Here is a 25,407-nt window from a genome sequence, read left to right on the forward strand (position 1 = left end):
TTTTTTTTTTTTTTGGTTTTTAAATATCTTTATTGATGATAAAAAAAAGAAAAGATTAACAACATAGCCTGGAGGCGCAGCTCCATCAACGGTTATAGCAGCAGCCTTATTGCTTACAAGTATATATACTCAAAAGGTAGAACCAGCTTGTTGCAGCAATCACAATAGTTGTTAATAGGCATATAAAACATGTTATCCAGTCCATAAGTATTACATATTGCACAGTATACTTCCCGTCTGCTGGACAAGTTTGTTGTCCCCATACTACAGTTGTATATTTATTGCTGGCGTTTATCTAGTTGGAATTATGACTACTATGATGCTATCTTGTTATATGGCTCCATTTAAATACAAATAAATAAACAAAAATTATAATGAAATCAAAGCATCTCCGGTGGTCCTTGTGTGTGCAGTGTGTCTTCTGTTTTGCTTATCACTTCAAGATTTCTATTGTGTCCCCCTCCCTATCTGTTAATGTGTTTTATTGGTCGTTTCTGTGTGCATTCCATCTCATTGTCATGTATTCAAACTGTTCCAGTTTGCTAGTTCGGAGGAAGTGGTACCTTTCCATTAAGAGTGTGCTGTCTACTTGGCTTTTCCAAGGGGAGATATCTGGTATCTCCATGGTTTTCCACCTCTGTGGGATTAACATCTTAGCACTATTCAACATTATGTGCAACAGCGATTGCTTTGACTCATCTTTAATGTTCGGAAGCTTATGGAGTAGCAGAATACATGGTTCAACTGGTATTTGTGTAGATAGGGTTTTGTTAATGTGTGTGATTACGTCTCTCCAAAAAGTGCCTAATTTATTGCATTGCCACCATATATGTAACATGTCTGCGCAAACGCCGCATCCCCTCCAGCAATGCTTGCTGGCATTCTTGTATATTTTCTGTAGGCGCTGTGGTGTGAGATACCAGCGGGACAGAAATTTGTAGTTCATTTCTTGCATTTTGGCCGAGGATGATGCTTTTTTATTTAATAAGAAGATCTTTGTCCATTCCTTGGGGGTTATATCAGTGCCTAGTTCTGAGGCCCATTTATGGCAGTAGGACGGGAGATCATCTTGGCTTATGTTAGACAGACATCTATACAAAATTGATATAGTATGGCATGGGTAGTTTGGTGATATACAGAGGTTCTCGAAGGGTGTTAGTGGTCTTAATATGCTACTTTGTTGCTTGTGCGTGTTTAAATAGTGCGTTAATTGTGCATGTGTGTACCAATTGAATAGTACATATGGTATTGAATCCGAGATCTCCTGCATCGAGAGAAGTTTGCCTTTCGGTATAATGTACCTTAGTGTTCTATCTCTTAGTTGTGGGGGGGTGTCTCCCTCTGCTGTACAATGTGGAATGAAAGATAACTCAGGATTCTCAGTGAATGGGGTCAGTGGTGCAGGTCTTGTGGTAATATGTGTACTGGTGTTAACGACTGCATCCCATTGCGAGAAAATCTCAGACAATAGCGGATATTTTCATATGATTTCTGGTCTATGCGATGGCTGTAACCAAGCCAAGTCTCCTACATTTTCTGTTTTTAGGATTTCCTTATCTAGCTGGATCCACTGCTTATTTATGGAGTTGTGACTCCAGTCAACTATTCTGTGAAAGAGTGTCGCCTGCCTATATTGGGAAATGTGCGGTAATCCCAAGCCACCCCTTTCTCTCGTTTGGTAAAGTGTTTTTTTAGGTACTCTAGGCTTAATGCCATTCCATATAAATGATTCTATATTACCTTGTATTTGACTAAGGTATTCCCTTGGCAATGCGATAGGCAGTGTCTGTAAGACATATAATATGCGGGGTAAGATGTTCACCTTCACCGTGTGGATTCTCCCTATCCATGACAATGGTCTACCCTTCCAATTTGACATGTCTCTTGTTGTATTTTTAAGTAGTAATTTAAAATTGGCCGTGTATAGGTCTTGGTAATTTTTGGTAATAAGTATCCCAAGATATTTGATTTGAGTCTGCTGTAATTTAAGGGGACAGTTATCCATTAATTTAGCCATTTCTTGTGTGGGGATATTCACATTTAAAACTTCAGATTTGGTTAGATTAAGGTGAAAATTTGATACTTTTGCCATATTCTCTGAAGATATGCTGAAGATATGCAGCAGCGCGGGTAATGATGTTTCTAAGCTGGTCAAAGTGAGCAAGATATCATCTGCATACATTGCTAGCTTGTATTCTGTTTTTGTCGTGTGTACTCCTCTAATTTTTGGGTCTGCTCTAATCTTACTGGCTAAAACCTCTATTGAAAGTGCGAACAATAAGGGCGATAGGGGACATCCCTGTCTTGTGCCATTTCTAATGCTGAATGAGTCAGAGAGGATGGAGTTAGCTCTGACCTTTGCTGTGGGGTTGGTGTATAGAGAAAAAACCTTGTCCAGAAAGCCTTCACCTATATTCATTGCGGACCTGAGGAAGTCCCAGTCCACCCTGTCAAAAGCCTTTTCAGCATCTGTGGATATGAGGGCCATAGCCTGGTTTGTGTTTTTTGCGTGCGCCATTAGTTGTAAAAGTTTTAGCGTATTGTCCCTGGCCTCTCTCCCTGGTATAAAGCCTACTTGGTCTGGGGCAATTAGATGTGACAGCAGGGGGTTTAAACTGTTGGCCAGTATTCTTGCCATTATCTTGATGTCTGTGTTCAGGAGGGATATTGTCCTGAAGTTTTCAGGTATGTCAGGAGGTCTGCCTGGTTTTGGCAGCACCGTGATATGGGCTTCTAACATGCAATCGGGGAGATCTTTTCCCTGGTCAATCGTGCTAAATAACTTTTCAAGTTTTGGGCCTAGGGCATCCACAAATTTTTTATAGTATTTGGTGCTAAACCCGTCTGGGCCTGGGCTCTTTCCATTAGGGAGGGCTTTTATCGCCTTTTTTATTTCAGTTACACTAATGGGTAGGTCTAAGGCTGAGGATTGTTCTTCGTTCAGTTTGGGTAGGTTTATATTTTGTAAGTATTTAGAAATAGCCTCTCTCTTATTGTCCGATGTTATGTCATTGGGTTCAGTCTCTGCAATATTATATAATGCCGAGTAGTATGTGCGAAATGTTTCTGCTATGGATTTGCTGTCGTACTGGGCCTGACCTGTCTTGTTTTTAAGAAGGCGTATGTGCGTTTTCATTTGTTTATGTTTGAGCGATCTGGCTAGCATTCTGCCAGCTTTGTTTCCCTGATCGTAATACCTCTGTTGCATGGCCAGCGCTCTTTTTTGCTGTTCCTGGTCGAGGAATGTGTTTATTTCTCTCCTAGTTTGATTAAGGCTATTAGTGAGTTCTACATTGTGAGGGTCTTTTTTGTGGGTCTGCTCTTTCTGATATAACTCTTGCAACAGGGATCTATATTTATTTCTGTTTTGTTGTAATAAATGAGCTTTATATTTTAGTAGTTCCCCTCTTACTACAAACTTGTGCGCTTCCCAGATAGTAGACCATGGCATGTCTGGAGTAATGTTATTCTCAAAATAATCAACCAATGTTTTCTCTATTTTGGGCTGTAGGAGTGGGTGGTCTAGTAAACTATCGTCCAGTCTCCACACGAAAGGTGTCAGGGGGCTGTTGGGCCATTCTATTTGGCATAGAACTGGTGCATGGTCTGACCATGTCTTGGCCAGTATGGATACTTTTATAATGGTAGTGAGACCGACGGAATCTGTAAGAATATAGTCTATTCTTGAATACACACTGTGGGGGTGTGAGTAAAAGGTGTAGTCCCTAGTGGCAGGGTGGTAAATACGCCAGGTGTCATGCAGGGCAAGTGACCTAATTTGGTTATAGATGCCTTTGATGTCTCTTTTAGGGATATTAGTGGTGCCAGCTGAGGTGTCTAAGGCTGGGTCAAAGGGTGTGTTGAAGTCGCCCCCTACTATGAGTGGGCCCTTAGCATGTTCAAGGATTTTGTTAGAGAGCTTGCGCATGAAAACAAGCTGTTGTTTGTTAGGGAAGTACACATTTACCAAAGTGATAGGTCGTCCATGTAATAGCCCTGTCAAGTTCCAGTGGAACATCATTTCTGATCAGGATGCCCACTCCATTCTTTTTGGAGGGGCCGGTGGAGAAATAAGCTGTAGAGTATTTTGTGTGAAACCATTTGGGTTCATGGCCTTTTTTAAAATGTGTCTCCTGTATTAGAATAATTGACAATTTTTGTTTATGCAAATCGTTTAGTATTATAGAACGTTTGTGGGGGGTATTAAACCCTTTGACATTTGCTGTTATAATGTTGACAGGGTGTGCAGTTGGGGTATTTGGCATATTGAAATTTGTAGGTTAGCGTCCTTTGGTGTGTTATGTGTTGTATATGAGACACAAGGTTTTGTGTAGTCTACCTACACCGCAGGACACCTGTTTGGTGTAGGTGATGAAGTGGGGTATGGGCAATACGTTAGCTGTGGCACTGTCCGTGTGTGTGTTGTGTGGACCATCGGAAATATAAGTCAGCAACAAATAATATAGACAGTATACTGAACGTAGTTAACACTTCTTTCAACAAATAATTAAATAGCAAACTTAGTTGAAACAGAATTTCAAACAGTATTTACCGTAGTGGAACAAAACAAAGGAGGGTAGAGTCTTTTTCCCCCTCCGCAGCAACCTTTTGATGTGTATGTTAGGTACCTGTGAGCAAATGGTGGCTCCTTACCTGTCTGCTCACTGGGCCTGTGATGCGTTTGTGTATGAGTACATGTATCTATTACAATTCCGTGTGAAGCTATATTCTTGACACAACGTGATTTATGCTTACCAACTAGTGTGTTGTGTTGCATGTTTCCTTTAGACGTCTATGTTGTGGTGTATGGCCATAGTCCTATGTAATTATGGTCTCAAAATATGTAGGCCGTATAGTGTTTGTGTGCTGTTGCATCTGTATGTATATGCAATAAATTTGTAATGGCGTCACAGGTGATTTGTACATATAGCATCATTACATTCTACATATCTCAAAGCTTAAATATGCAACAATCATACTTATCTAACTGTTACTTCAGATCAATAATCGTCTGAGTCCTGAATCACCAAAGATATGTTCATAGGGGTATCAGTTGCAGTCCGGTGAGGGCGCAGCTCGCGCCATCTGGGTGATATTGCGTTGTTCTGAAGGTATCTTATCTCTTCCTGATTGCGGAGGGTCAAATAATTTTGGGGTTTGTGTTTGCAAAGCGTCACAAAATGTTGACAGGTCGTCCATGCAGCGAAAAGTCACTGTTGTGTCTCCCCTTGTGGCTGTTAGGCTTACAGGGAAGCCCCACCTGTACAGAATTTTTTGAGCTCTTAGTAGGGATGTGAGAAATTGCAGGTCCCTTCTTTTTTGTAATGTTACAGGGCTTAAGTCTTGGAAGATTTGGATTTGAATGCCCGCGTGCATAATTTGTTGCTTCTGCCTTGCATGCCTCAGGATTTCTTCTTTGTCCCCATAGTTGAGAAACTTTACTATTATGTCCCGTGGCAGAGCTTTGACATGGCTGTGCGTATGTCATCCTTAGTAGCAAGGAGTTTTAGATCCTCTTTGGTGATTTCTAGGGGGGAGGGTGAGTCCGTTACTGCAGATGTCAGCGCCATCACTGGGGGGGGTTATCAAAGGTAGTGGTGCTGGGGGATTTATGGCTTCTGGGTGTGAGTTGTCTACCTGTCTAAGGTATTGATTAATTGGTTTGGATTTGGCAGGTGTGTCAGTTTTTTTGCTGCTTTTTGGCTGGCATGCCCTCGTGGGGAGGATAAATTATTATTTTGAAGTTTTTGGGCGAGATAATGTTTATACATGCACTAGCAGATAATGTTACTGCCTAGCACTTCCCCTCTCTTTTGTTAAATACCCAGCAAAGTACTCTTGATCAGAAAGTGGAAGGCCTTTATTCTGTCTCTGTGCTGATACAGTGCAGTTTATTTATGATCAGGTATCTGTAGTATCCTCTGTGTTGTCAGGCCGTGCTCTTATGTAGGCAGTTGATTTCTGTGATGCCTGTGTTGTTAGTCTAATATAACGGTGGCTACTTTGTTTAATGTTGTCCAGCGTATCTGATTTATGGCTAGAACATGCTTGCATAGGAGCTTAAATTTCCTGTGTCCGCCCAGCTCCTCGCCTGATGCTTATGCCTTGTGACTTGTAATACTTTCTATGCGGCCCTGCTTTAGCCTCTCTCCCCTCTCAGTCTCCTGCCGCTGTGCTACCCACGTGGCGTCCCGTAAGCAGCACAACTAGCCTCACTATGGGAACTGAGGTCTCCATTTACACTAAAAAAATGTAAGCACTAATATGTGTTACACTCAAATGTAAAATATAACTCACAGCTTGTGATGCAAGCTATGTTAGAGCTTCATTAAAAGTTTAGGGCGCGCTAAAAAATATGTCGGCCGCGCTAACATTTTTATGGTCAAACTTTTTAACCTTTCACTTGTTATCCCAGATTGTGCCCTGTGCTTAAAGCTGACCTATGATATTGATTGTGCACACACTGCAGTTTCAATAGCGCTCCACTTGTAATCTGGGCCTATGTCAGCTCTCTGGTGGATGCAACCTCAAGCCTTTCACTAACAGATCTTTTGTTTCACACAGTTTCAGATATTTTTGTCATAATACTGCCTTGATTGTAAAAGAAGGGAACATATTTATGTGTTTGGTATTCATTTGATCTTACAGATGCTGAAATCTGTGCAGATGTACACCAACTGCTGCTGTGTTATAAATAAATTATAATCTTTCCTTTCTGTTATTTACTAAAATTAGTGGAATGCACTTTGGGTATTTTTAATTCATCCAGCATTGCCAAATTCTTAATCTATTTGCACTGCTTTTTTCAGGTAGATGCAGACAAACTATATTACTCAAACACACTTTATATTGGTGTAAAGAAAAATACAATCATCAGAGTGAATCCCATCACCTTTAATTTTACCTGTGCCTACAGCTTAAACCTTCAGGCAAATCTCATTGTCCCTCTCCAGATGTCAGCGTGTGCAGGAAATAGTGAAGCAAACAACATACCCAGGTAAACTATGTGGGAGAATGCCTATAAATAAGTAAAAGAATCCACAATAAGATTAAAGCAAAAATAAAATAAAAGAGGTGATGGTTTATTTATTAGTGCATGGATATTTTTCTTTTATGTGGGAAGTGAGAGCAATGGCAAACATGAAGGATTATTCAAAATAAAAATCATTTTTGTCTAGTTATGTATGTATTGGGTACTTGTAAAGCGCGGCTAATAACCCGTAAGGGTCTCAAGGCACTGCTCATTTTATCAACCTCGGAAGGATGAAAGGACCTCGCTGGGGATCGAACCTGCAACCCTTGGGTTGCTACAGAGCTCAGCCACAGTGCCTTAGCATGCTGAGCTATCTGTCCAGCTTCCTTATTTAAGACCTATACAGACATTGTATGGGTCTTAAATAAGGGAATAAAAAGTAATACAAGCAAACTAGTACTTAATGGTATATGAAACCAAAACATTTTCTTTTGTGATTCAGAAAGAGCATAATATTTTTTTAAAGTTTCCAATTTACTTCTATTATCAAATTTGCTTTTATCCCATGGTGTTGTTTGTTGAAGAGATACCTAGGTAGGCATCTGGAGCACAACATGACAGGAAATAGTGCTGCCATCTAGTGCTCTTGCAAATGTATAACATTCTTGTAATACTGCTGCCATATAGTTCTCCAAACACATGCATGCTCCTCGGCTGAGGTCCCTGCTTTTCAACAAAAGATATGAAGAGAATGAAGAACATTTGAAAATAGAAGTAAATTAGAAAATTGTTTATAATTTCATGCTCTAATGTGGAAATTCTTAAAGGGACGTGAATTCCATTTTTTTTAAAAACATGTTGCCAATACTTTTATTGTCATTTTTATTGGGTCAAATGTGCTTTCATAGGGATATTCTGAAAACCTAAAAAGGTTATTTATTGATAGTGCAAAGACAAAGCATAAACCTTAAAACACTTCGGACATAATGTCCTAAATTTAAACAGATCATCTTACATTTAGACCTCAGAGACCACAACCCCACTATATTTAACAACAGAATGGCAAACGCTTTCTTAACCATAACTATACCCTATATTTGTAACACAGACATTACTATTTATCTTACCAAATGTCCATGCGGCATCATTTAAGTAGGGAAATAATCAGGCCTTTCAATAATATTTATTATTGATGGGGAAAAAAAATTCATGGCAAAAATATAGAAGCACTTCTGGCACACAGTTTTTTTATTGGCTGGTCATAAAGCCAGACATTTTTAGATAATTGATGTTTCACATAATTGAGAAGGTCCAATATCCAAGGATTATGGTAATAGGAAAACAGGAGCTATTTTAGATTATTAAACTATAACCATTAATTTATGTAAATAATTGGATTTCTCCCTATTTTATTTATTGCATTAATTGGAATTTATTCTCTAACTTGTTTGGGTAACATCTTATTTTGACATCCTGTTATTTAGACAAATCTTTTTTTCTTTGTTTCTTTTATATAAATAACTAGACGAATGCAGAAGAAGGCGGCCCCTCTTGACATTCCGTTATTTTCAGAGCTGCCCCCCCGAAAATAGCCGAATGGCATGAAGGCCACCTTCTGAATTAGGAGGTATCCGAAACCTCTGAATGCACAGGTCTATAAAAAATTAACATATAAAATATATTTTTTTATTTTAGTTTTATTACATAGCACTCAACAACCCCCACCCCCCACTATATCTCTTCACTTATCTCCAAATACTCCCGACCCACTCTCATTAATTAATCTCTGACCTACAGTACATCTCTCCTTTCCTATTTCTTCTTCCCTCTCTCTCTTCCAAAAGTTCTAAAGTGCTGCTCCTGTCCTCTGGAACTCTACCCCGCTCCACCAGACTGTCTACAACCTTGTACAGTTTCAGGCATTCTTTGAAAACCCATCTATTTAGAGTGGTTTACCATCTCTATTCTGCTTTTTATCCTAACCAAAATAAATCTTAAACTGTGTTGACTCGCTGCTGCAACTACAATCCAAAGGACAAGCTACCCCAAACATTATGTCTATGCACCCTCAGTGTATAGACTGTAAGTTCTTCGGATCAGGCCCTCCCCTTCCTGTAACTTATTTGTTTGGTCTGTTATGTTATTGTATCTTACCACAAAAATGTTGTTATTGTGTACCCAGCACTACAAAATTTGTGGCGCTATATAAATAAATAATAAGAAAAATAAAAAAAAACAACTTCCCCAGTAGTGGGCACTGGGCCCTAGTGATGGTTAAAGGACCACTATACACAATAGAATAACATAATTAATAAATGCATAACAAAAATACAATGCAAAAACACTTAAAGGACCAGTTAACACAGTAGATTTGCATAATCAAAAATGCATGATAACAAGACAATGCAAAAGCACTCAGGGCAAGATTATATATGCAGTGTCGCACGCGAAAGCCGGCTATGCCGGTTTTTACACGTTTTTGGTATCACATATACAGCACTGCATATAAATGTGGAGCGTATATTTCACCCGTCGCCCGCAATTTTTACTCCCATAACCTAACATAGAACCGCATCGCAAATCGGTATCACATATTCAGCGCAACTCGCCACACATAGGTAGGCATAGCAAAATTTGCACTGAGTATGTGAGCACCATAACCCCCTGAAAATAGTAACTAACACCTAACGCATGTGCAATATCTATCTACCTGTCAACTGCCAACCCCCACCGCAATAACTAATAAACTATGTTAACCCCTAATCCGCCAACTCCCACATCGCTAAACATCTAATTAACCTATTAACCCCTAATCCGCACACCCCACAACGCTATATACCTAATAAAGTGATAAACCCCTAAACCGCCATCAACCCACAACACAATATACCTTAATAAACTATTTAACCCCTAATCCGCCATTCACCCATATCACAATACCTATTAAAACTATTAACCCCTAAACCGCCATCCCCCACCAACGCAATAAACATAATTAACCTATTAACCCCTGGGTTTGGCGGATTAGGGTTAATGTATTTATAAGGCTTGTTGGGATGTGGGTTAATGGTGGATTAAGGGTTAATAGTTTTAATAGGGACTTTGCAATTTGGGTGAATGGCGGATTAGGGGTTAACACATTTATTAGGTAATTTGTGATGTTGGAGTTAGTGGATTTAGGGGTTAATACTTTTATTAGGTAGATCGTGATGTGAGTGAATGGCGGATTAGGGGTTAATAGTTTAATTAGGCATACTGCGTTGTGGGGGGTTTTCGATTTAGGGGTTAACACTTTAATTATTAGTTCCGATGTGGGTTTTATGGCGGATAGAGGGATTTTACGCGTCGGGTATATTTTTGGGAGGCGGGTTAGACTTTAACGGGAGATTTGTCATTTTCTTAGGAGCCAGCAGTTTCTAAAGTGCCGTAAGTCACTGGCGACTCCAGAAATTTGTATTTATGCTCATTTATGGACATCGCTAGTTTATCCGACTTACGGCACTTTATGAACTGCCGGCGTAGTTTATGTGATACCGCAATGTACGAGGTGAAATTATTGGCGGCACAGGATTCAGCAGTTGTGCTGAAGCTTGCGCCACATATGTAATCCCGCCCTTATTCTGAACTTCAATGAGTAACAGATTTTTTTCTGACAATATTAAAAGTTATGTCTATTTCCATTCCCCCTGCACCATGTGACAGCCATCAGCCAATCACAAATGCATATACATTTATTCTGTGAATTCTTGCCCATGCTCAGTAGGAGCTGGTGACTCAAAAAGTTTAAATATAAAAGACTGCAAATTTATTAATGGAAGTTAAATGGAAAGTAGTTTAAAATTGCATGCTCTATCTGAATAATAAAAGTTTAACTTTGACTTGAGTGTCCCTTAAATTTGAATTTCAGATGAGTAATAGATTTTTTTACTGACAAATGTCAGTTAGCTACATTTTCCTTCATATTGCATCATGTGACAGCCATACGCCAATCACAAATTGCATATATGTATTTCCTGTGAAAATTGCACATGTGAGCTGGTGCCTCAGAAATTGTATACAGGGAGTGCAGAATTATTAGGCAAGTTGTATTTTTGAGGATTAATTTTATTATTGAACAACAACCATGTTCTCAATGAACCCAAAAAACTCATTAATATCAAAGCTGAATAGTTTTGGAAGTAGTTTTTAGTTATAGCTATTTTAGGGGGATATCTGTGTGTGCAGGTGACTATTACTGTGCATAATTATTAGGCAACTTAACAAAAAACAAATATATACCCATTTCAATTATTTATTTTTACCAGTGAAACCAATATAACATCTCAACATTCACAAATATACTTTTCTGACATTCAAAAACAAAACAAAAACAAATCAGTGACCAATATAGCCACCTTTCTTTGCAAGGACACTCAAAAGCCTGCCATCCATGGATTCTGTCAGTGTTTTGATCTGTTCACCATCAACATTGCGTGCAGCAGCAACCACAGCCTCCCAGACACTGTTCAGAGAGGTGTACTGTTTTCCCTCCTTGTAAATCTCACATTTGATGATGGACCACAGGTTCTCAATGGGGTTCAGATCAGGTGAACAAAGAGGCCATGTCATTAGATTTTCTTCTTTTATACCCTTTCTTGCCAGCCACGCTGTGGAGTACTTAGACGCGTGTGATGGAGCATTGTCCTGCATGAAAATCATGTTTTTCTTGAAGGATGCAGACTTCTTCCTGTACCACTGCTTGAAGAAGGTGTCTTCCAGAAACTGGCAGTAGGACTGGGAGTTGAGCTTGACTCCATCCTTAACCCGAAAAGGCCCCACAAGCTCATCTTTGATGATACCAGCCCAAACCAGTACTCCACCTCCACCTTGCTGGCGTCTGAGTCGGACTGGAGCTCTCTGCCCTTTACCAATCCAGCCACGGGCCCATCCATCTGGCCCATCAAGACTCACTCTCATTTCATCAGTCCATAAAACCTTAGAAAAATCAGTCTTGAGATATTTCTTGGCCCAGTCTTGACGTTTCAGCTTGTGTGTCTTGTTCAGTGGTGGTCGTCTTTCAGCCTTTCTTACCTTGGCCATGTCTCTGAGTATTGCACACCTTGTGCTTTTGGGCACTCCAGTGATGTTGCAGCTCTGAAATATGGCCAAACTGGTGGCAAGTGGCATCTTGGCAGCTGCACGCTTGACTTTTCTCAGTTCATGGGCAGTTATTTTGCGCCTTGGTTTTTCCACACGCTTCTTGCGACCCTGTTGACTATTTTGAATGAAACGCTTGATTGTTCGATGATCACGCTTCAGAAGCTTTGCAATTTTAAGAGTGCTGCATCCCTCTGCAAGATATCTCACTATTTTTGACTTTTCTGAGCCTGTCAAGTCCTTCTTTTGACCCATTTTGCCAAAGGAAAGGAAGTTGCCTAATAATTATGCACACCTGATATAGGGTGTTGATGTAATTAGACCACACCCCTTCTCATTACAGAGATGCACATCACCTAATATGCTTAATTGGTAGTAGGCTTTCGAGCCTATACAGCTTGGAGTAAGACAACATGCATAAAGAGGATGATGTGGTCAAAATACTCATTTGCCTAATAATTCTGCACTCCCTGTATATGAAAAGGTTGTGCACATTTAGAAAATAGAAGTAAATTGTAAAGTTGTTTAAAATTGTGTGCTCTGTCTGAATCCTAAAAGTTTAATTTTAACTTGACTGTACTTTTAAGCATTGTTTTGTCATTAAGAGGTTAATTGAAGGGGATGTGGTGTTGGGGCTTATTTGTATGCTGAATTATTATTGAATTTAGGACATGATTAAGGGCATATGTCTAAAACATTATCTGGCTAATTCTATGGGGTAGATTTACCAAGCAGCATATGTTGCTATCTAGCCCCATACTTTCCAGGCATCATAAGACCGCTGCTCCTTAACTCGTCTGCCACCTCTGAAGTGGTGGATAGCAATTAGCCCAATTGGATACGATCGGGTTGATTGACACCCTCTGCTAGCAGCCAAGTGGCCGTGAATGTGCAGGGGGCTGTATTGCACAAGCATTTCACACGAAATGCTTGTGCAATGATAAATGCCAACAGCGTATGCTGTCTGCATGTTCGCTACAGCGGATCATGTCCGCCCGAACATGATAAATCATCTCTATGTCTAAAAATAAAGAAGATTTCAAGTGAAAGCTGGTGCTGCTTCATTTTGAATTTTTATTTGGATATTTATTGGGATTGTGGCCCCAGTAGCAGACACCACAATGATAAGTCCCAGGTGCTGGAACCATTGTTTTAGTATTTTCTGACAACCTGGCTGATTTATATGGCTTGAGGCCAGCAACAAATATTATTATTCTATGGTATAAAATTGAGCTTTACACTAAGAGTTAGTATTGAATTAAGTGTTTAGCACTAGCCAGAGTATATGTTTCAACATATTACTTACTATATTTTACAATCTGCTTACAACCATAGTCACAACCATAGTCCACCCTATTTCTGCATTTGATCTGAGGACTGATTTGAGCTTGTTTCTGATAGGGCTAAAGGGTCATGGGATCTAATATGGGTATTTAATTGATTGGGTTTCCAGGGTCATGGTCTAAATGTAGTGCTAGTTGAGTATGTAACTAACAGGGTCTCCAAACAATATGGATATAGGGCTGACAGTAGTTATATGGCTACTGGGTCTGATCTGAGTTGTGATCATGGCCACATTTACAAATTTCATCTGTAATGATAAGAGGCTCTCAGGTTCTACAAACTTTTTCAAAGCTACATTTTCAAAATGAAAAATGACTCCCTCAACGGATTCCACTCCTGCTCAGACCGTAGCAAGCTGCCTCCATCCGTTCCACAGCAGGGAATGAGGCTCCTACATGCTGCTGCTACAAGGAGCACCTCACAGCTTAAAGACTAGCCTTAGCCTGCACTGAAATTTCGCGCTGTTGAGCGAGTGGAGCCTCATTAAGCCGCAGCGTCATCCCGTGACTGTAGTGATGACCGTTAGCACCACCTCTCTGCTCACTCGCACTGTCTATCGCACAGGCTGAACTGTGTGATTAAGATAGTATAGGGATGGGCTGGGAGGCTGGGAGCAGGCTGCAGGCAAATCTAGTGAGAGCACTATGACAGGCATCAGGCTAACTGCACGTGCAGTTAAATAAAAAAAAAAAGATACATTTTTTATTTTAAAAAAAAAAAGACGTTGGCTTTTATTTTTTTGGGCTATAAATTAAATATAATTTTTCTAAAAAAGTTGTTTTTTTTCCTTCATTTGGGCTGGGGGTTCACGGGTGGCTGTGCACATATGGAGGAGCCTCCACGGTCTGTAATCAGAGTATTTGTATGTGTCCATACTTGAGTGCAATTGACTGAATGTAATTAACTAAAATTCAGAAACATTCTTAGATTGTAATATATTTTGGTATGTGCTTATATTAATCCAACAATTTCCTTTATCTTACAGCACCACAATGGCAAGTCTCTGGGATACAACATATACTAGTCCAGTAGCAAGTCAACCTGTTCATTCTGGGTATCTCTGTACTGATGATTCCTGCTGGTGAGATGATAATTAAGAAGGCTACACTGGTTAAATTAAGTTAAAGGGCCACTAAACCCAAAATGTTTCTTTCATGATTCAGGTAGAGAATACAATTTTAAGCAACATCCCAATCAGCAGCTACTGAGCCTATCTAGATATGATTTTCAGAAAATGATATCAAGAGAATGAAGCACATTAGATAATAGAAGTAAATTAGAAAGTTGTTTAAAATGACACACTCTTTGTAAATCATAAAAGAAAAAAATGGGTTTAATGTCCCTTTAATTTTATATATAGATAGTATTAGCAAATAAACAATACTTTGCAAAAGGTCTGCAAAGAAAATAGTTCTAAAACCATTATATTACCAACATTTACAAATCAGAGCTATGAAAATTGGAAAAAAAATTATTAGCAGTGTGGTATAATATTGTGTGGGAGGGGGGGGGGGGTGTTTTTTCCTGTGCTGAATTAAACATTTTATGATGGATTTAATTTTGAGATTAATGCCCTTTTAGGAAACCTGTGAGCACTTTACATGTCAGATAAAGGGCCAGATGTATTATTGTCTGGACAGACAAGTTTCACAGGTAGTGTCCACTCAAGATTGCACCCTGTATTTATCATTACACCAGTATGCTTCCCCCTGCTCTCGTGTGAGAGCATTTCTTGGCAGTCACCCCAGTTGGATCAGTTCAGGGTCATTTTAATAACCAAAATCCATAGTGGAGATGGTTCAGGAAATATAAATCTGCTGACCATAGTTTACAACTTGTCATAGTACAAATGCTTTGCGTATTCTAGTTCTCATCACATTTCATGGTGCGTTGTAAATAGCTCTACATATTTGTTGTTTGGTTACTTTTTATGCTTGGAACAACTATGCATATGTGTATGTTGCTTTAGTTTGGGTATTATGATGCATTTCTGAGTAAAGTTTAAAGGGACAGTAAACCCCCAAATTTTCTTTTGTGATTTAGATAGCGGTACAATTTTAAACAACTTTCCAATTTACTTCTATTATCTGATTTGCTTAATTCTTCCGATATCCTTTTTTGAAGAAATAGCAATGCACATGGGTGAGCCAATCACACAAGGCATCTATGTGCAGCTACCAATCAGCAGCTACAGAGCCTATCTAGATACGCTTTTCAACAAATTATATCAAGGGAATGAAGCATATTAGATAATATAAATAAATTAGAAAGTTGTTTTAAATTGTATGTTCTTTCTAAATAATGAAAGAAAAAATGTGGGTTTCATGTCCCTTTAAGTATGTGTCAAAGTATATCTATTAACTGAGTCCCTCTAGTTTTGCAATCATAGGTTAAGTGTAAGTTGGATATTTGTGCAGTTTAAAAGCTTCATAATTTTTTTTTAATTTAAAGTAATATTAAAATGAAAAATAAACATTTGTGATTCAGGCAAAGCAGGCATTTAAAAAAAAAAGAATCCAATTTATTTCCATGATCAAATTTTTTCTCTTGGTATCATTTATTCAAAAGTACATCTAGATAGACTTAGGAGTGTGCACCTGCCTTTAGAATTCCATGGCAGCAGTGTTTGCAACCTCATTTGTGGCAATGTTATACAATATTGCAAACATTGCTACTGTAGAACACTTTTGAGCCTACCTAGGTTTACTCTTCTGCAACCTTTCGAGCCTAACTAGGTTTATTCTTTCGCAAAGCATACCAAGAAAATAAAGGAAATTTGCTAATAAAAGTACATTGGAAAAAAAATGTAATTGCCTTCCTTGTCTGAATCATTAGTTATTTTTTACTTAAATGTCCCTTTAACCCTTAATGACTGATGTGCCCTCACTTCCTTAGACATACAGATATAGCGTGTTATTGCCGACAAGATCTGCGCTATTCTAGACTCAAATAAGGGATATGAGGCTTCTAAGTGCAGCAACCAATCAGCAGCTACTGAGCCTATCTAGATATACTTTTCAGCAAAGAATATCAAGAGAATAAAACAAATTAGATAATAGAAGTAAATTAGAAAGTAGTTTAAAATTGCATGCTCTTTCTATATCATGACAGAAAAAATGGGTTTCATGTCCCTTTAACCAACTGATTTTATTTCTCTGAACTTTAATGTGAAGAGAATTAAATAATCACAAACTATATGACAACTTGAGGGTCATGTTTCCTACTACTCTTTTGTATTAAAGGGAGATAAAGACCTTTTTTTCATGATTTAAATAGAGAATACAATTTCATAAAAGTTTCCAGTATACCTCTTTTATCAAATTTACTTCTTTCTCATTATATTCTTTGTCAAAGTGATATCTAGATAACCAGCATGCACATTTCATATACATATTTATAAAACTGCTGCTATATATTCCAGTCATGTGCATGCTCTTAAACCTTCCTACCTGCTTTTCAACAAATGATACCAAAAGAAAGAGTAAATTTGATAATAGAAGTATATTAGAAAGTCTATCTGAATAATAAAAAACAAAACATTTTAGGGTCATATGTCCCTTTAAGGTATATTGTGGATGTATTTTTCTAACTTTTGTTAAGATAACACGACTCTGCTAAAGTAACCATTCATTGCTCTAAAATGGATGTAAAATGTGCTAATATTTTGCAATTTTTATAATGTTATCTATTGGGTTGTCTGACCCTTACTTAAAACAAAGACAATCCTCTTTTAAGTTAGTAGTCACATGGAATAATGGGTTTATTTTTAACTGAGACAATGGAACAGTTTTACATCCCTTACTCGTCTAAAACTTGGGGCTAGATTTATTAAGCCACTATGGCAGCAAGTTCTCTCAAGAACTTGCTCGCCGGGATTTATCAAGCAGCGGTCACCAGACCGCTGCTTCCCTAACATCTACGCCACCTCTATTGTGGCGAAATTCAATCTCCTCGGTCAAGTCCGACCGAGGAGATTGACAGCTCCTGCCCGCGCATGATTGGCTGTGCGCGGGCAGGGGGCGGGATTGCACGCAAGCGCAAAATTGCGCTCGTGTGCAATGTTAATTACCTGCGGGTAATTTCGCTCCGCCATAGGCGAGCTGAGGCGTACAGTGGCGCGTATACGTGCCCCTGTACGCCTCAGCGTTGATAAATCTAGCCCTTGGTGTCTAAAAGGTTTCACATTAACCATATGATAGCCAGAGTATCATGTGACCCTTCAGCAGAAAAATGAGTTATTCTTCTTACCAATGAGTGGTCACGTGCCCTTCTAAGTTAAAGGGACATGAAACCCAAAAATGTTCTTTCATGATTTATATAGAGAATACAATTTAAAACAACTTTTTTTTTCACTTACCTAATTTGCTTCATCCTCTTGTTATCCTTTGTTGAAGAAGCAGCAATGCACTGCTGAGAGCTAGCAGAACGCATTGAGTGAGCCAATAACATGAGGTGGATATATGCGCAGTCATTAATCAGCAGCTCCTGAGCCTACCTAGGTATCCTTATCAACAAATGATATCAAGAGAACAAAACAAATTAGCTATTAGAAGCAAATTGAAGACTTGTTTAAAATCATATGCACTATCTAAATGGTTTTAATGGTTGTTACTATTTATTTGTGACTGCAACAGCTTTGTAACAATTATTAGATCACTATAGCACTTTCACCAGTGATTTTTTTTTTTATCCTCATAGCTCCATCCACTTCACGGCAGACAGCAGAGAAAGCTCATATTCCCTTTCTTTGGAAGCTTACAAGAATTCTGAAAAAACTGAACAGTTATACCAGGGTGATACTTTACCTGTCGGATCAGAAATATCCTTGGTTTTCGATATTCTAGATTTTTCTTTGAAGAGGTTTGCTCTAAGAATAATGCAGTGTTTTGCGACTCCTAATAATAATCGCAATGATCCCAACTATGTTCTGTTAATGAGCGGAGGGTACGTTTTTTTTAATTATGATACTCTAATCTGTCCCATTGCACCACTTATTAGCGACTATCAAGTATGTAAAACATTTCATGCTCATTCCCATGATTACTTTGCTAAGAACATTACATAGGGACATAAATTAAAAATAACAATTGTAAAAAAAAAAAAGTTTTGATATAGTTTTGCTATTAAATTTAACCTTACTCTCTTGGTATCCTTTGATAAACTAAAGCTAATTTCTATGAGAAATAATTGTTGTAAGCTCATGTCTAGAGCACTATATAGCAGCAAAGGCAGTAAGCTAAGTTTTAACAAAGGATGCCAAAATAAAGATGTCAGTTTGACAAAAAAAAAGAAAACTTTTTTTAAAAAAATTGTGTGCTCTGTCATAAACTGTACCAGTTTCTATTATTTCTACTCCATATTTAGCAAGGTAAAATTATATATAATTTGTCGAATTTAGAGATGATGCTGTGAATCTTCTGTGATGTATGATTAAATGTATTTTTGCTTAATCTTAAGAAGCATTTTGTAATAATTAAAATGCAATTAAATAAAAGAGAAAATATTTTGTAATCATTTTTACATTTATGAATCCAAGGATGCACTAGATTGAAAGATGTATCTATAATAAAAAATAAGGCAATAGGTGTTTAGGGCTAGATTAAAAATAGTGCAATATCTTTTACTTTAAAAAAAAAAAATCATAATGCCGCCCCCTGCACATTCTCGGCCAATTGACCGCTAGCAGGGGGTGTCAATCCTCCTGATTGTATCCGATCAGGGGACCCATCCGATATGCAGCGTCGCCCGCAGAAGCCGGCGACGCCCAAATTTTGCGCGGGTTTGGTATCACATATACGGCGTAACATAGAAGTTACGCTCGTATATTTCTGCCTTTGCCCGTAGTTTTTTTACCCATAGGCTAACATACAAAATCCGCGCAGTTTGGTATCCAATATACAGCGTAAGGACTTAGTGGCGAAAATGGAGAAATCTTACTCCATTTTCACCTCGCCACAAAATGCAGGCGTAGCAGGCCCTACGCTGAGTATTGGAGCCCTGTAACTCCCTAAAATGCCTGCAAAATAAAACCTAACACCTAACGCATGCGCAATGTCTATCTACCTGTCAACCGCAATCCCTACACTGCCGCCACCTATATTATATATATTAACCCCTAATCTGAGCCCCCTACACCGCCGCCACCTATATTAACTATATTACCCCCTAATCTGAGCCTCCTACACCGCCGCCACCTATATTAACTATATTAACCCAACCTAAGTCTAACCCTAACACCCCCTAACTTAAATATTATTTAAATAAATCTAAATAATATTAATATTATTAACTAAATTATTCCTAATTAAAACTATATACTTACCTATAAAATAAACCCTAACGGCTAGATTTAGAGTTTGGCGGTAGCCGTCAAAACCAGCGTTAGAGGCTCCTAACGCTGGTTTTGGGCTTCCGCTGGTATTTAGAGTCAGTCAGGAAAGGGTCTAACGCTCACTTTCCAGCGGCGACTTTTCCATACCGCAGATCCCCTTACGTCAATTGCGTATCCTATCTTTTCAATGGGATCTTTCTAACGCTGGTATTTAGAGTCGTGGCTGAAGTGAGCGTTAGAAATCTAACGACAAAACTCCAGCCGCAGAAAAAAGACAGGAGTTAAGAGCTTTCTGGGCTAACGCCGGTTCATAAAGCTCTTAACTACTGTGCTCTAAAGTACACTAACACCCATAAACTACCTATGTACCCCTAAACCGAGGTCCCCCCACATCGCCGCCACTCTAATAAATGTTTTTAACCCCTAATCTGCCGACCGCACACCGCCGCCACCTACGTTATCCCTATGAACCCCTAATCTGCTGCCCCTAACACCGCCGACCCCTATATTATATTTATTAACCCCTAATCTGCCGCCCCCAACGTCGCCTCCACCTACCTACAATTATTAACCCCTAATCTGCCGACCGGACCTCACCGCTACTATAATAAATGTATTAACCCCTAATCCGCCTCACTCCTGCCTCAATAACCCTATAATAAATAGTATTAACCCCTAATCTGCCCTCCCTAACATCGCCAACACCTAACTTCAAGTATTAACCCCTAATCTGCCGACCGGACCTCACCACTACTATAATAAATGTATTAACCCCTAAAGCTAAGTCTAACCCTAACACTAACACCCCCCTAAGTTAAATATAATTTAAATCTAATGAAATAAATTAACTCTTATTAAATAAATTATTCCTATTTAAAGCTAAATACTTACCTGTAAAATAAACCCTAATATAGCTACAATATAAATTATAATTATATTGTAGCTATTTTAGGATTAATATTTATTTTACAGGCAACTTTGTATTTATTTTAACCAGGTACAATAGCTATTAAATAGTTCATGACTATTTAATAGCTACCTAGTTAAAATAATTACAAAATTACCTGTAAAATAAATCCTAACCTAAGTTACAATTAAACCTAACACTACACTATCAATAAATTACTTAAATAAAATACCTACAATTATCTACAATTAAACCTAACACTACACTATCAATAAATTAATTAAATACAATACCTACAAATAAATACAATTAAATAAACTAACTAAAGTACAAAAAATAAAAAAGAACTAAGTTACAAAAAATAAAAAAATATTTACAAACATTAGAAAAATATTACAACAATTTTAAACTAATTACACCTACTCTAAGCCCCCTAATAAAATAACAAAGCCCCCCAAAATAAAAAAATGCCCTACCCTATTCTAAAATTAAAATAGAAAAGCTCTTTTACCTTACCAGGAATAATTTATTTAATAAGAGTTAATTTATTTAGTTAGATTTAAATTATATTTAACTTAGGGGGGTGTTAGTGTTAGGGTTAGACTTAGCTTTAGGGGTTAATACATTTATTATAGTAGTGGTGAGGTCCGGTCGGCAGATTATGGGTTAATACTTGAAGCGGCGGTAGGTTCTAAAGTGCCGTTCTAAAGTGGCGACTCCAGAAATTTGTACTTACGCTTATTTCTGGACATCGCTAGTTTAGCAACTGCCGGCGGGGTATATGTAATACCCCGATGTGCGAGGTGAAACTACGGGCGGCGCGGGTTACCTCGCTTGCGCCGAAAAGTACGCCATATATCGGATCGCACCCCAGGATGATTGCAGTCCACCACCTCAGAGGTGGCAGATGTGTTAAGGAGCAGCAGCAATTGCTTTATATTGTAATATTGTTTATTACTGCACCCCGGTCCTGTGTCACTAAGTTTGTGAGAGTGCAATCTATATATGTATATAAATAAAAATAATATTTTCTTCTATGTGAAGAACATTAAAATGTAAAGTATTTATAGTCAAAACTCAATAAAACACATTTAAAAATATCAAAATTGATCAAAAATTATATGTCATGTGTTAAGTGTACAGTCTACACCACAACTGTTTAACTAGAAAGGGTTCAAACGTGTATATATGTGTATATATGTGTTTATATGTGTATATATGTATATACATATTTACACATATAAACACAAATACACATTTGTATACAAATATATAGACATATATATATATAAATATATATGTATACACAATATATACATTATAGCCCTTTCTAGCCAAATACCTTGCTATAGACCATATACATTTTAATCCTTTTTATAAATATTTATATGAAATATTTTAACAAAAAGTGTGTAAAGAGTGTAATAGTTTATTTTCATGTTTTGATGTGTTTAGTGAACATTTTATTTAATGAAGCAGCGAATGCTGCTTCGGAGTCCCATCATTTCAGGCCTACAACAGAAGTTAAGAAGCAGCGCTGCTCCTTAACCTGTACGCCACCTTTTAGGTGGCGGCTTGAAATCATCCCAATCTGATACGATTGCTTGTGGTCGATTGGCTGCCGGTGAGTAGGGGGTGGCATTGTACAAGCATTTCACTAGAAATACTTGTGCAATGATAAATGCGTACAGCCTATGGCAGGGGTCAAGTCCTACAAATAAAAGTGTGGGAACTCACCAAGACTTCCACCCTCCCCCTCACAATAAATATTGTTTTATATATATATATATATATATATATATATATATATATATATATACACATATATACACACACACATATATATATATATATATATATATACACACACACACTGTATTTATATGTATATAATTTATACACTTTGGTTAATGAAAGCAAATAAAATCCAATGAAGGGCTGAATAGATGCACACACAACTAAACACCACAGGAACTTGTAATTGAAGAGTACTTTTTGTAATATTTGTGTCACAAATACAAACTATTTCATTTCACAGCTGTGTCAATGATGATATCAATTCAACAATTATATCAAATGGAGAATCTTTGATGGCTAAAATCCAAATCAGCACATTCAAGTTTACAGGATATGATCACGTGTACATTTTCTGTGATGCTCGGTTGTGTGACAAAATATCTGAAAACTGCTCTGTGGTAAGTGAACAGTTAGAGAATTATTGGCCACACTATGCAAATAAGGTATAATACAATTACAATTAAGAGTAAATTCAAACTAAACCAAAATAATATGTCCAGTTTTAAAATGTTGAAGCCCCCAAGCTGTCTTTCAATTTGATGCTCAAAATGTGACTTGAGTGTAATGCTGAAAAATATGGTGTCTTTTAATCAAGCAGAATTAGGCAATCTGCTTAATAATTAATGGTTTTAATAAAGTATTGATGTTGTTATTAAAGTATGTAAGTTCCTCTCCTAATTCCTTTTAGAATAATGATTCCAGGTATCAGTTAAACTGCTGGTCCCAAAAGGAGACAGCCAGTAAGCCAATCAGAAGCACGATTGGCTCAGTGGCTGTATCTGCTCAGGGCAAGCAGTTCTCTGTGGCTCACAAGAGTACTTTTACTATGTGTTTAACCCACATCTCAGTCTTTTTCTAAATCACACACAACTAGGCCAATAATACTGATGGCACCTCCATTCTTCTGAATCTCCAAATCTTAGGTTAGAGGGAAAATTATATTTGATTTCACTAAATAGATGGTGGCAAGTATGCTAAAGTACAGATTCCAAAATGGCCACTCTTTTTTACCTGGAGGTTTGGACAATCCTTTGATTATTGTTTCTTGAAATATGCTGTGAGACTGTTTGCTGCATTTCTCGCTTAGCTGCTTTTGCATTGGTTCTGGATCCAAGGTTGTATCTGGTAGTTTAAAGGGATAGGAAAGTCAAAATTAAACTTGCATGATTCAGATAGAGCATGTCATTTTAAGACACTTTTAAATTCACTTCTATTTTCAAATGTGCTTTTTTCTCTTAGTATCCATTGTTAAAAAAATGAATATGCACATATCATACACTAGTGGGAGCTGTTACTAATTGGTGCCTGCACACATTTGTCTCTTGTGATTGGCTAAATAGATATGTTCAGCTTTCTGTCAGTAGTGCAATGCTGTCCCTTCAGCAATGGATAACAAGAGAATGAAGAAAATATGATAATAGAATTCAATTGGAAAGTTGTTTAAAATTGTTTTTTAAAGCCAGAAATTGAACACCAATGATAATAAAAGAAACAATCATGAAAAGGGTGATAAAAAAATATAAAATTAGCCATGACAGCCGTGCAGGTACACTTAGAGAATGTAAGAAAACTTTTCCAGATGTGTGTTTTACAGCAGCTTGTTATCAGCATATGGTTTTAGTAATGGCTAATCCATATAACTTTTCCTTTGTAAATTTAAGGAAAACTTAAAACTAAAAATATTTTATTTTTGTGTGAAACTTTTTGAGATTGTACAACCAATTGGCAATAATGTTCTAAAAAAGAAATCCTCTCTTGGGCCAATTGTACCTTTGTATAAAATGTAAAGAGACATTAAAACATTTAGGGCCAGATGATGAGTGATGCACTAACAGATATGTGCAAGCGATATAGGGTATATTGCGGCTGTTTGTGCGTCAGATGTAGCACTCGAATTACAAGTTAAAAGTAAACGCAATCGCATAAGTGCAATTGAAGTTAACGAGCGTCGGGATAGTGTGACCTCAGAACTCTTGTTAACTGTTTCGCAAAACAAAAATGGGTCACAAAACACATCATAAATACATTGAAAGGTACAGTTACACTTATGATAACACCATGTAATAAAAATTATTAAAAAAAATATTGCATAATAAGTTATAAGGGCTCAAAGATATGAGGTCTCTGGTGTTAGAAAAAATGAGAGGCAAAGGTCTTTAACTTAGAGATACATACATATACATCTTTAAAGATGTATATGTATGTATGTGTGTATATATATATATATTTATGTGTGTGTACCTATGTTTATATGTATTTACAGACATATATACACATATAAACACATAAATTCATATGTATGCATATATAGACATAAACATAAGTGCATTGGAGCTGTTTGCTATCAAGTAGATGAAAACATGTAAAAGCATATTTATGCAATATTCATATTTAATAAAGTATTTACTGTAAATCTTTCACATTCCAATATTCCGCACATAGCATTTATAGTATTTATAAATAGATATTCCTATATATCCGTATATATCTATACCTATATATAATCATGTATATATAATCATGTGTATATTAGACATGTGCGTTTCGTTCCGAATCAAAATACTTTTCGGGATTCTTATAATCCCTTTGTAAAATGTCTATACATGATTCACCTCAGTGAATCTAAAAACACTGAGGTGAATCATGTATAGGCCGCTTTTTAATTGGTATTAATAAAGGTAACATTTTATTCAAGTCCAGAGAGTATAATTTTTTCTGCTTGATATATATATATATATATATATGTATTTATTAATAAATATAACATTCTGCTATGTGAAGAACATTGGAATGTGATATATTCATGTCGGGTTAGCACACTTGAGAATATGCAATCGGGTTTGCACGCAAGTAGGGTGTTGGTTTTTTTTCCACTTTTTTTGCTCCATTGACTTTTATGGGGGAATACGATAATGCTTG

At 37.4% G+C, this 25,407-nt stretch overlaps 1 protein-coding gene across 1 annotated transcript in view; it reads left to right on the plus strand.

The window, feature by feature from the left end:
• The window catches only part of LOC128653573 (uncharacterized), a 261,458-nt gene that overhangs the window by 174,234 nt on the left and 61,817 nt on the right, over positions 1–25,407 (plus strand). The window contains exons 19-22 of the mRNA XM_053706954.1: positions 6,810–6,997; positions 14,439–14,534; positions 18,152–18,397; positions 22,730–22,886. Coding sequence (XP_053562929.1) covers positions 6,810–6,997; positions 14,439–14,534; positions 18,152–18,397; positions 22,730–22,886 — 687 coding nt within the window. The remainder of the gene's footprint in view (positions 1–6,809; positions 6,998–14,438; positions 14,535–18,151; positions 18,398–22,729; positions 22,887–25,407) is intronic.

This window comes from Bombina bombina, chromosome 3 (genome assembly GCF_027579735.1).
Source record: "Bombina bombina isolate aBomBom1 chromosome 3, aBomBom1.pri, whole genome shotgun sequence".
NCBI classification, from domain to species: Eukaryota; Metazoa; Chordata; class Amphibia; order Anura; family Bombinatoridae; genus Bombina; species Bombina bombina.